Below are 13,762 nucleotides of genomic sequence, written 5' to 3'. Positions count from 1 at the left end.
AAGAAAAGAAAAACTTACTATGACAAGTGGGAAATATATGAAAAATTTTTTCCCTAACACAGTATGACTGGGTTAAAATTTTATTCTTGACTGGCAGTCGTCTTACAATGGTTCTAAAGCTGTATTTTTATGTTACATCTTTCTGACCCTAATTATGTGATTTGGCCTCCTAGTATTTTTATAGAGATATTTTTTTAGAGTTTTTTTGGAAATTCCCAGTGAATTTAATTAAGGAAGAATCAGTCTTGGACACTTTCCAATTCTAGGCCTAACGAGGAATGTGGTTAGAAGGGATAATATGCCCAGTGTTCTTTGCTCATATTGGGAAGAATATGCTATGCTCCTAAAAACTGGTACACATTTTTGAGGAGGTTTCTGTTAGGTTTAAAGCATTATCTAATGAAAAACACAAGAATGTTTCTTAAAAATACCAGGTCTACCAATCTGAGCTAAAGCAAAAGGACAGAGTAAAGATGAATAAAGATTTGAATGATATTTTCCTATTTAGAAATTAGCACGAAAGAAATTACTTGAGAAAAATCTCCGTTGGAAATGTCTGGTTGCTATCTTTTTATGTAAGGATAGGATTTCCTTGTCTTTTAGATAAATCATCCAAAATTTTTGTGCTAAATTTTTGTTTTTCTCTGTGGAACCTGGAATTCTTAGGAAGTAATCTACAATATAAATAAAAGCAATCTTCTGAATAACCGGAAGACTCCACAGAGAGAATGGACAGACAATTGAATGAAATAAAATAGGTCCTCAAATAACAATGCAGCTTTCTGTCCACTCTTGTTAAACTGGATGACAAAAGAATTCTAGTTTCTTGTGAATGAGTAAAAAGTGTACCTTCAGATTGTGGACTTGTCTTCCTAAGGTAAGACTAACAGTAAAGCGGAAACCAGGCTTTGCAATTGTGTGAGTACCTTCATTATGTAAAAGTTAGATCACTTTAAGATAAAGCACAATTGGGTTCTAACTCTAGTTTCACCACTTCAAAATGGGTGAACTTGGGAAATAGATGTTCAGAATCTCAGTTTGTTCAACTGTGGAATGGGGATTACAGTTTCTGTTACTGTAAATATGAAATGTGATTCATTAAATTGTGAGTGAGTGAGTAGAATCCACTGCAGATGTTGTGAGCAGTGGACTGATCAGATCAGTATCAGATTTAAACAGGATCACTTGGGCTGTGTTAGGAAAAAAAAAAATTGGTGGAGGCCAGAATGAAATGCAGATGTCTAGTGCAGTGGCCAGAAGTGGGAAGAGAAGGGAAATAACCAACTTGGTGATCTATTTCAATGGGTCTAATAAGATTTGTTAAAGTTATCAATATGTGATATGAGAGCAAGAAAGGCATGAAATGCATGGTGATATTTCTTGTTTGGAAAATGATTTGGAAGGTGGTACCATTTAGTCAGATGGTAAACACCTACATTTGTGACTGAAAATTAGAAGTTTAGTTTTATAATTTCTGAATTAATATCCAATTGGAGATGTTCAGAGTTGGAGATGCTGCATATATGAAGTTTAAAAATTAAAGGAGAGACCCAACATTGGAAAGGTTCCACATTTACTGGTCAAGGAAAGAGGGCATATCCAACCAAAGAAGAAGTCTAAGAAAGAAGTCTCAGTGAGGGAAGAAACAATTCAGGGCAGCAACTTCTATTCCTAATTTGTTCCACTCACTTTGAATATGTCAGTTACCCTGAATGGGTCTCAAGTATTTCACTTTTGTGACTTTATAAACTGTGCAATCTTGCATGGATCATTGCCCTCTTATCCTTCCACTTCTCCTTTAAATCTCAGGAAGGCGTGCTTCCTCTTGGAAGCCATCTTTGATTGCTGTTTTGTTGATATATTCTTACCCTTGACCTTTGCACTGTGTGACTACCTTTATATTGGCACTTATTTCATTGAATATTATTATGTATGCTATCATTGAGTGTAGGAAACCATGACTTGTTCAACTTGGAAATCACACTGTCTGTGACACAAATAGGTACTCCTGACTATTTCTTTTTTTACAATCTTTTACACAATCTTTTAACTGAATGAATCAATAAAAGATTAACCTTATAACACATTTAAAGGCTTTCTCCCCTGTTTTGTAGATCACCTGATTCTAATACAAGAAGTCACTCCCATCCAGACTAGATGGACCCAAGAAACAATGTAACTTACTTTGTCCTCTTGGGTCTCACGCAGGATCCAAAGGAACAGAAGGTCCTTTTTGTTATGTTCTTGCTCTTCTATATTTTGACTGTGGTGGGCAATGTGCTCATTGTGGTGACTATAGCAGTCAGTAAGACCCTGGGCTCTCCTATGTACTTGTTTCTTGCTAATTTGTCTTTTATGGATGTCACTTATTCCTCTTGCATTTGCCCCAGATTGATTTCAGGTTTGTTGTTTGCAGAAAATACCATATCCTTCCAATCTTGTATGACTCAACTATTTACTGAACACCTTTTTGGTGGCTCAGAGGTCTTTCTTCTACTAGTGATGGCCTATGACCGTTATGTGGCCATCTGCAAGCCCTTGCATTATTTGGTGATCATGAGGCAATGGGTGTGTGTTGTGCTTCTGGTAGTGTCCTGGGTTGGAGGTTTTCTGCATTCAGTAATTCAGGTTAGCACTGTTTATGGGCTCCCATTCTGTGGTCCCAATGTCATTGATCATTTCATCTGTGAAATGTATCCCTTACTGGAACTCATCTGTACTGACACATATGTCATTGGCCTGTTAGTGGTGGCCAATGGAGGGATGATCTGCACTATTGTGTTTATGTTCTTGCTCATCTCTTATGGTTTTATATTGTACTCTCTAAAGAATCATAGTTCAGAAGGGAGGCGAAAAGCCCTCCAGACCTGTGGTTCTCACATCACTGTGGTGGTCTTCTTCTTTGTTCCATGCATTTTCATGTATGTACGACCTGCTAAGACTTTCCCCATTGACAAGTCATTGAGTGTGTTTTTTACAGTCATAACCCCCATGCTGAACCCACTCATCTACACTCTGAGAAATTCTGAGATGACAAATGCTATGAAGAAGCTCTGGAGTAGAAATGTTATATCTTTTAGTAGATAAGTATATTATCTACCACAAGAAGAATCTCTTTACATTGGGTCCATTTTCTGAGAATGCTGAAGTATTCCCAAAATGATTCTGAATTCCCTTTTTTTTTTTCAAAGTAATTAAGTTATTTATAATTAAAGATTGAACTGGATTATTGTGTTATAGTAAATTTTCCTTCCTGCTAGAATGTCAGGCTCGTAATATCTTGTAAGACTTCATTTAAGGGTGTAATGCCTTTATAGCAGGGATTCAACAATAGGTAATGAATTAGTGAGGAAGTTTTTATATGGTTATATTAAGTTTTAATAAGTCTGTATTTTTAATATGCCTGTGACATGTACCCCTTAATGAAATTGGTTTGTACTGGCACATATGTCATTGACCCATTAGTGGTGGCCAATGGAGGGACGATTTGCACTATTTTGTTTGTGTTCTTGCTCATCTCTTATGGTGTCATCCTGCATTCTCTAAAGAACTTTAGTTCAGAAGGGAGGCAGAAAGTCCTCCAGACCTGTGGTTCCCACATCATTGTGGTGGTCTTATTCTTTGTTCCATGTATTTTCATGTATGTAAGACCTGCTAAGACCTTCCTCATTGACAAGTGTATATTTTAGAGTCATAACCCCAATGCTGAACTCACTGATCTAACACTGAGAAATTATGAGATGACAAATGCTGTGAAGTAAGTAAGTTCATCATCTATCATGAATGAAGCATTTTAACATTAGTGTCAATCTCCACAAATGTTAAAGTCCATTTTACTGTAAATGCATTTACAGACATAGTCAACAAATAATGTGCAGTGAAAGAGTCAAATATTTATAGAGTTTTACTAATTCATAATTAATTGCTATGTTTACTTTTGTTACTTTTTGTCTCATTCATAATTCGATTTCTGGTCAGTATCTTGTCTTTTATCTTCTTTCTTTTCATTGTTAAAATATTTCTTTTATAGAGACTATCTTCTCTATTTAATTTCTTTTCATATGAAGTTTTTGTGTAACATTTTACTTTTAAGATATACCTGAGCAAAAAATAGATAAAATAAATATTAAAAATAGAATCCTTACAAAGAGGAAATGGTATGGAATGAACATTTTATCTGTTCCTCACCAGTCTCCCTGTTCTTCCATATGCATCATTGTACTAAGATTGTTATTGTTCCTAAGATTATCTAATTAATAATCTTTGCTAATAAAAAAATCACATTTTCATGTATGTGTTTGTCTTTGTGTTTAACCTTTGTAATTACTACTTGGCCTCCTGAAGATATTTCCATACCAGTGCACAGATATAACTCATTATTAGATTCCTTCTACTGCCTAAAAATTCTTAATAAAGATATAGCTACATTAGTGTTTCCAGTACTTGTCCTGTTTTCCTGAATCTTTTCCTATGATAAAAAGCTTTGCAGTGAAGTCTTTTAGAGATTTTCTAATTATGAATTTTTAGCAGTGCAATTGTTTGATCAATTGGTAGATATATTTAAAATTGCTGTTGTTCATAGTTATTGCCAAAGTGCCATCCCTAAGCTTATACCAAACTATGCTACTTCCCTCAGTTTAGAGTTTGTGCACATTCTCAACAACAATTTCTTGATGAATATTTTTAGTATTTGAGATTATGGTTGCTAAAAAAATTGTATTTCATTTGTTTACTGTAATTGAAATTCAGTAAATATAATTGAATTTGATTCATGTATTTAAAATTATTTGTATTCATCTTTTGTGAATTATCTATTATTGACATTTACATGTTTTGTTTGATTGCTGCTCTTTTCCATATGAATTTTTATGACTTAATCATGCACTAAAGACATTATCCCTTTCACCATTGTGTAAGTATTTTTCTAGTCTATGATTTAATTTGTGTTATTATATTGTACAGAATATCTTTAGCCATGTAGAAATACTTTTATATATACATAATCAAATCTATTAATACTTTCTTTGACCTTGTATCTTTCTCAGAAAGACTTCCCTATTTCAATGTTAAAAAATATTCTTCCACATGATTTTCAACATTTAATTGTTCAATTGTTTTGTGGTGTTATATGCTGAATTTTTGATCCATCTACACTTTGATGTAAGTTCTCAATTAGGGATTAAATTTTCCTTATTTTTCTAGGTGGGCATTTGTAGAGATATATACTTATTTTGTCCTGCCATTTAAGACATAATGTAATTACACTTAATTTGGAAGACACTTAGATATCTGATAAGCTTAGTTCTCCTTCTTACCATTCCTTATCAGAGCCATATCTATTCTTTAAACATATTTATGTTTGAAAATAAAATTTTAATAGGACACTAGTAAAAGTTATGTTTAGTTTGTGTTTTCAGTATGAGTTGATTTAGGAATAATTACTAGCTTTAGAGAATTAAAAATTCTCATCCAAAAACTGGGTAGTTCTTTTCATCTAACAAGATTTCTTTGGTGTTCATATAGACCCAGTATGTTTCTTTGTAAATTTACTCTTTTTGAGTAAACTTATTTTATGTTGTTTGCAAATAGAATCTTATCTTCTACTTTCCAAGTGTCTGTTGTTTCAATGTGGAAAATCTGCCTTTTTTCACTATTATATAAGATGTAATCTTCACATTACATCATTCATCCTTTTTAGTCTAAGTTCTGCACATTTTGACACATACAGTTATGTAACCACATCGCAACCAATGTACAAGCATTTCATCACCCCAAATAATTCCCCATGCATCATTGTACTCCCCTTCTACCCTAGCCTCTAACCCTGTGCTGACAAATGCTGATCCCTTTCTATTCCTATCATTCTATCTTTTCTAAAATGTTATATAAATTGAATCATACAGTATAAAATTCTTTTTTATTCTAGCTTTTTGAGGTATAATTGACTAATCGAAATTGTATATATTTAAGATGCAATGTGTGATGATTTGATATATGTATTCATTGTGAAGTGGTTACCATTACCAAGCTAATAAGAACATCTATTACCTCACATAATTTTTTTCTTCATGAAGGCCACTTAAAATGTACTCTTAGCAAATTTCAAGTAAACAATACAGTATTATTAAGGAGAGCCACCATGCTGTATATTAGAGCCTTAGAACTTATTCATCTTTAAAAAAATTATTTATTTGAGATAGTGAACACAAGAGAGAGATAGTGAGCATGAGCAGGGGGTAGGGAGGGGCAGAGTGAGAGGGAGATGCAGACTTCACACTGAGCAGGGAGCTGATGAGCGGCTTGATCCCAGGACCCTGGGATTATGATCTGAGCCGAAGGCAGAGGCTTAACTGACAGCCACCCAGGTGCCTCAGAACTTACTTGTCTTATAACTGAATGTTGGTAGTTTTCAACATTTCTCCAACCTCCAGTTACTGGTAATAATCATTCTCTTCCCTGCTTCTATGAATTTGACCTTTTTTAAAACTACCAAATATAACTGAGATCATGTAGTATTTGCTTTTCTGTATCTGGCTTATTTCACTTAACATTCTCCTTCACTGATGTCTCAGAAAGCAAAATTTTCTTTTTTATAGCCAAATAATATTCCATTACTTATAAATGCCCCATTTTTTGGTCCATTCATCCATCAATAGAGGGTTTTTCTTTCTTTTTTTTTTTTTTTTTTGTAATTTGTCTATTGCCCAATGTGGAGCTCAATCCTGAGACTGTGACGTGAGCTGAAGGCAGAGGCTTAACCCACTGAACCACCCAGCACCACTATTGTGAAAAATACTCAAAGAACATTGGGTGCAGATATCTCTTCAAAATACTGCCATCATTTCCTTTGGATATATGCCTAGATGTAGGATTGCTGTTTCATAGGATAGTTTTACTTTTAACTATTTTAGGAATTTCCATACTGTTTTTCCTAGTGGTCACACCAGTTTATGTTCCCACCAAAAGCATGCAAGGGTAAACTTCTCTGTGTCTTCACCAAAACACTTCTTTTATAAGGGCATTTATTTCATGCCCTCATGATCTAATCACCTCCCAAAGGCACATCTCTTAATACCATTACATCAGACATTAGGATATGAAAATATTAATTTGGGGGTATGCAGACATTCAAACAGTAGCTCAGGTCCAATTTCACTCTTTTGCTTATTGATATCTGGTTTTCCAGCACAACAAAGTGACTTTCCTTTCTCCATAGTGTATTCTTGGTGCCCTTTTCAGAGATTAGTTGACTGCATATACATGGGATTATTTCTGAGATTTCTAGTCTCTTCCATTGGTTTACAAACCTGTCTTTATGTCAGAATCATAACCTTTTGATTAGTCTACTTTTGAAATGTATTTTGTGATATTGCTAGCTTTATTCTTTTTCAAGATTGTTTTGGCTATTTGGGGTCTTTGTGGTTCCATATGAATTTTTTTTTCAGTGCCATTAAAGTTTTGATAGGGATTTTATTGAATCTGTAGATACTTTGGATAGTATGGAAACTTTAACAACTTATTCTTTCAATCCATGAACACAGGTTATCTTTCCCTTTATTCATATCTTTAATATCATTCATCAATGTCATTTAATTTTAAGGGTGAAAATCTTTTATTTCCTTGGTTAAACTTATTCCTACATATTTTATTCTTTTTGATGGCATTGTAAATGAAATTATTTTCTTAACCTCTTTTCTGGATAGTTTGTTTTTATTATGTATAAATGCAACTGGTTTTTGTATGTTCATTTTGTATTTTGTTAGTTTGCTGAGTTTTTAAAAAATTAATTCTAGCAATTTTTGGTGGAGATTTTAGGGTTATTTATATATAAGATCATGTCCAGTATGTAGTATTTTAAATCTGGCTTCTTTCTTTTACTATAATGCATTGGAGACTTATGCGTAATGTGTTTATCAATAGTTCATTCATTTTTATTGCTGAATATTATTCCATCCTATGGCTATATGAGAGGTTTATTTATCCCTTTTTCAATTAATAGGTAGTTTGGTTGTTTCCAGATACTTGAAATAATGAGCAAAACCACTATATACATTCAGTTAAAGGGTTTTTTTGCATGAACATAAGTTCCCATTACAATTAGGTAAATTCTTAGGAGTAGAAGAGATGGATTTTATGGTAGCTGTATGATTTAATAAAACAGATTTAAACTATTTTTCTAAAGCATAGTATATTACCAGCGGCAAATAACATTTCTAGGTTTTCTCTCTGTCAGAATGTGGCATTATCAAGTTTTTAATTTTGCCTTTAATAGTCAGTAGTGTTATCTCTTGTGGTTTTAATTTGCATTTCCCAAATAGTTAATGATGTTGAACAATTTTCATGTGCATTTTTTGCCAATTGATGTATCTGTTCTGGTGAAATATCTGTTCAGTTCCTTTGACCATTGTATACTGAGTTGTTTATTATTATTGAAAGTTGAGAGTTCTTAGTGTATTCTGAAGACAAGTCCTTTATCAGATATATAATTTGCAAATATTTTCTCACCATCAGTGTGTTATATTTCATTTAATAAAAATGTCCTTTAAAGAGAATCATTTTTGTGTTATGGAGTTCAAGATATCACTTTTTAAATTGACTATGCCTTTATTGTTATACCTAGACAATCTTTGCCTACTTCAAGGTCACAAAGATCTTCTCTTATGTTCTCATCGAGAGGTTTTATAGTTTTAGGTTTACATTTAGCTCTATGAACCATTTTGGATTAACTTTTATTTATGACTTGAGGTACTGATCAAGGTTCACTCTTCTCAAATAAATACCCTTTTGTTGCAGCACCACTTGTTGAAAAGGCTATCATTTCTCTATTGAATTGCCTCCATGCACTTATCATAAGTCATCAAATATGAGGGTCTGTCTCTAGACTATTTGATTTCATTGACCTACATATGTATCCTTTCTCGAATACTAAATAGTAAGTCTAGAAAGCAGGTAGTCTAACTTCTTCAACTTGTTCTTTTCAAAATTAAATTTGGCTATTCTATTATTTTACCTTTCTTTTAAAAAATATTTTATTTACTTGTTTATTTTTGAGAGAGAGGGAGGGAGAGAGATCACAAGCTGGGGTGTGTGAGGAGGGACAGGCAGAGGGAGAAGCAGTCTTCCCACTGAGCAAGGGCCTGAATCTGGACTTGATTCCAGGACCTTGGGATCATGACCTGAGCTGAAAGCAGATGCTTAAGCAAACAGCCACACAGGAATCCTGTTATTTTACCTTTTTAGATAAATTTTTGAATCAACATATTTTTATAATGTATAAACAATTAGTGGGATTTTGATGAGAGTAGTGTTGAATCTATAGATCATTTAGAGGAGATTTGATATTTTAGCAGTAAATAGCCTTCCAATTCCTGACTGTGGTATATCTCTCCAAATACTTTTCCTTTGACATTTTTCATTAATATTTTGTAGTTTAAGCATATGACAGCATATATTTATGTATTTTATGCCTAAGGATGTCATGATTTTTATTATTAAAGTGACACATTAAAAAGTTTCAAATGTTTTTTGTTAGTTTATAGAAACATGATTAAGTTTTTGGATCATGTATGTATCTTATGACCTTACTAAACTCACTAATTAATTCTAGTAACTCTCTTTGTAGATCCTTTGAGATTTTCTAGGTATGAAATTATTTTGTCTTTGAATAGGGAAATTTAAAAGATTAGTCTGATCATTTTTCTTGTGATGCTCTTGTTTGCTGGATGAATAAAATGAGTCAGGGAGTATTTTAATATCTCCTTATTCGTGAACATATTTATGTAAGATTGGTACTACACTTTGACAAATTTTTATATAGGATAATTAATAAATTTGTATGGAGGTGAAATTTTTGTTTTAGGAGGGGAAGGATTTTAAAGAATTTATTTATTTATTTATTTATTTATTTATTTATTTATTTATTTGACAACATTAGATTATTCCAGTTCAGAAATATTATTATTTTTTAAGTAATCTCTATACCCAACATGAGGCTTGAACTCATGACCCTAAGATCAGGAATCACATGCTCTACTGATGAGCCAGCCAGGAACCCCAGTTTATTTTAGTTTTTAATTATTTTTCTATGTCTACTTAGAAAGTTGTATCTTTCATAACAGAGCTCCACTTTCTTAGATGGCATAAATTCATTTATGATGCTCTGTTGTTGTCATTTTCAGATCAGTAGAATAGAGGGATGGAGCTTTCTTAATTCTTGATTCTTATCCTTTGGTTATGGTTCTATCCTAGCAATATGGTTCTATCCATTTTGCTAGGAACGTATCAGTTTTATGAATCTTTGAAAGCACAACTTCCTGGATTTATATATTTTATCTATTCTATGTTGTATTCCAGTTTCTATTCAACTAATTTCTCTTTCTATGGTTTCTATATTTTATTTAGTATTTCCATTCTACCCAGTGTTCTCTGGGTTTATTTTGGTTTTCCTTTGCTCAGGTTCTTAAGATAGAGGCTTGAATTCATTTCATGTCTCTTGGTTCCTAATACTTCTATTTACAGCTATCCATTTCTTTCTAAGCACTCCTTTAACTGCACCCAGTATACACACACACACACACACACTCACACACACACACCTTTCATTATCATTCTGTTGAAACTTCATTTTAAAAACTATTCACTGAGATGTCTGGGTGGCTCAGTCAGTTAAGCATCTGCCTTTGGTTCAGGTCATGATCTCAGGGTCCTGGGCTCCTTGTTCAGTGGGGATTCTGCTTCTACCTCTACCTGCTGCTCCCTCTGCTTATGCATGCTCTCTCTCTCTGGCAAATAAATAAATAAAATCTTACAAAAATAAAAATAAATAAAAACTATTCACTGATATTTCTTCTTTAATTCATGGTAATTTAAATTTATGTTGTTTAATTTGTAAATAATTGAGAAACTGTTATATTTCTGTTGAATTTCATTATATATATTCTGTATGATTTAAGTCCTTTAAAATGCATTGCAATTTATTTTTCGGCCAAGTGTAGTGTGTACTTTGGTGAACATTCTCTGAGCACTCTGAGGTAAGTGGAAACCTCTCACAGTGTTTTCTCCCTCCCCACTCCCATAGTAACACAGGTTCTATCAACTTGTCTATGTGCCCTTATGTGACAAACTCAAAACTCTTCCCTTTAGGGGAGAATCTTGCTTTATCCACATTTTGGACAACTTTTAAATGGGTTAGACACAATTTACTTTTGTGATGCCCTAGAAGTCAGTTTAGGTGTCTGTGTACAAAGACATAGCTTAAATGTAACCAGAACAGCTATGCCTATTTTGAAAGTCATGCTTGAAAGAAGAGAGTTTTGGGCACCTGGGTGGCTCAGTGCATTAAAGCCTCTGCCTTTGGCTCAGGTCATGATCCCAGGGTCTTGGGATAGAGGTCCGCATCGGGCTCCCTGCTCAGCGGGGAGCCTGCTTCCTCATCTCTCTCTCTGCCTGCCTCTCTGCCTACTTGTGATCTCTGTCTGTCCAATAAATAAATAAAAATCTTTAAAAAAATGAAAGAAAGAAGAGAGTTTTTACATATTTTATTTCTGTCCACACTGGACATTTCTCTTTTGGTGTTTCAATCTCAAGTTGTTCTTTTGTGATTTCTCCCCAAGAGGAAAAGTTTAAGTCCTATTGTACATGGTTATTATCCTGGTGGCATCTCTGGAGATGCAGGTCTACACTCACAATTATGATGAAGGTCCCAATGAATTTAATTAGGGAAGAATCAGTCTTGGAGATGTACCAGTTCAATGACTGAACAATCTGTGTAGTAGTTCAAATGCAGGTAACGTGTTTACACACCATTGTCTTGATCTAGGAGTCTTTGGATCAGTGTTCAATGAGTGGCTTTATCAGGAATTGAAAGGAAGGACTCAAAACATAATGAAGTATGTATATGCAATTATTTTCCATACAGGGAATCCAAGGTTTAACTATGCTTTGTGAAGACAGACCAGTATAACTGACCACATAACCACATAAACTTTTCTAACAATTCACAACTTTCTCTCCTGCAAAGTTAAACTTTTTAAAAAAAAAAGATTTTTTAAAAATTTGTTTGAGAGAGATCTAGTGGGTGAATGAGACAGAGAACTCACAAAGAGGGGGAGGGGGCAGAGGCAGAGAAAGGGAAAAAAAAAAACTCCCTTCTGAACCAGGAGCCCTACTTAGGACTTCATCCCAGGACCATGGGATAATAACTTGAGCAGAAGGAAGACACATTAGTGACTGAGCTGCCCAGGTGCCCACTTGACCACCTTCTTCTTCTTCTTCTTTTTTAAATTCAAAATTTGGTTTAACATTCTTTTGTTATTGAGACAAATCTGCTATCAGTGAAAATTTTGGTTTTTTTTGTTCACAGCCAGTATTCAGACTTGTTTAGATTATAGGGCCTTTTTATTCACTTGAAAATCCTAGAAATTTGAGGTAACGTTTTTCTGAAAGACTGAAGTGAATAAGACTTTCTGCAAACATAGAAAGCATTGTTCACATGGAAACAGCTCAAGATCCTGTGATGATGCATGTGTTTTCTTGATCTGTGTGCACAGAGATGTTATCAATGCACAAAAGAGAAGGGAGAAGGGATGCAACCTTGAATTGAAAGGTGTTTCAGCATGCAGGTAACCTAAAAGTGTAATTAGATGTAAGACTCCAAAATAGACTTTATATTTTACATCTTGGTGGTGTTGGGATTCAGTCTTTTAAAAGTTCTGCTGAGTGAATCTGATAATCAGCTATATTAGCGATTCTTTATGGTTATTAGAATATATGGGAATTAGCTCAGTTCTGTAATACTCTTTTTTGGCTATTTTTATATATAAAGATACAGAATAAATGTATTTTCTCAAACAGTATTTTTAGAAACTAGTTTCAGGCCTAGGGATATTTTAATGGGCAAGATATTTCTAACTCTACAGATGCTTTCAATTGATATGTTCTCTGAGCATTGTTTGCTAATCTGTGGAAGTTAGAGGGTGATGTAGCATCCACAAACTTGAATGAGTGATTTTGAAGAATCCCAGGTCACACTTTCATAATCAAGCTCTTATTTCAGTTCCTATGTTTCTGTTTACAGATATGTTTCAGCATATAGGATATACTTGTTGGTTATTCCTATAAATACTCCTTTAAATGATTTACCCACTTGCCATTGGTTTCTTTGTATTCTTTATTTTATTTGCTTAAATCTCTGTGTGTATTTTGATATTAACTCTGTGTATATCCTCTGAAATGCAAGTCTTTTCTCCCATCTAATTTTATCTATTGATGTCATGGTATCTTTAAAGTCCTTGAGATGTTCTGATATCATATAATGTATCCATTTCATTTATGAGTTAAGAAGACTCCAGAAGTTAGAAAGTCATCTCTTGTGTTAGCTGGGAAGTAAATACAAAACTTGTTGTAGTTTTTCATTAAAACAATGCATTTAAAAATTTGTATATGAAGAATTCACTACATGTACAATTTTACTAGCTTCCAGTTGGAAAATTGGTTGTGCCCCTCCATTTATTTATACTGTGTCCTTTCTCCACAATGATTTTAGTGACTTATCCCTGCCTGAATCAGCAAGACAGGTGAGGTTAGGGAGAATGTTTTCATCCACCTTGTATTCTTATAATTTCTGAAAGTACTGGAACATAAGAAACTGCAATGCCTATTAGGTAAATGAATAAACAGATTGTGTTAGATTTCAGGAAGTCACCAGTAATTATCACATTAATAGCTAATTTTTTCTTGAACTGTGAAATAAGGAGATGCAAAA

General features: G+C 33.6%; 1 protein-coding gene across 1 annotated transcript; it reads left to right on the top strand.

Annotated features, from left to right (window-relative positions):
- Positions 1 to 2,157: 2,157 nt before the first annotated feature.
- Positions 2,158 to 3,087, top strand: LOC116599279 (olfactory receptor 4A47-like). The gene has a single exon (XM_032359076.1). The coding sequence runs from the start codon at positions 2,158 to 2,160 to the stop codon at positions 3,085 to 3,087; it is 930 nt and encodes a 309-aa protein (XP_032214967.1).
- Positions 3,088 to 13,762: the final 10,675 nt, after the last annotated feature.

Source organism: Mustela erminea, chromosome 9 (genome assembly GCF_009829155.1).
Source record: "Mustela erminea isolate mMusErm1 chromosome 9, mMusErm1.Pri, whole genome shotgun sequence".
NCBI classification, from domain to species: Eukaryota; Metazoa; Chordata; class Mammalia; order Carnivora; family Mustelidae; genus Mustela; species Mustela erminea.
Note: the sequence above shows the minus strand (reverse complement) of the source record. Positions and strands in the feature narration are given on the sequence as shown.

Bases quoted from the DNA above. Each gene is read 5' to 3' on its own strand.
- LOC116599279 (XM_032359076.1), top strand. From the start codon at position 2,158: ATGGACCCAAGAAACAATGTAACTTACTTTGTCCTCTTGGGTCTCACG.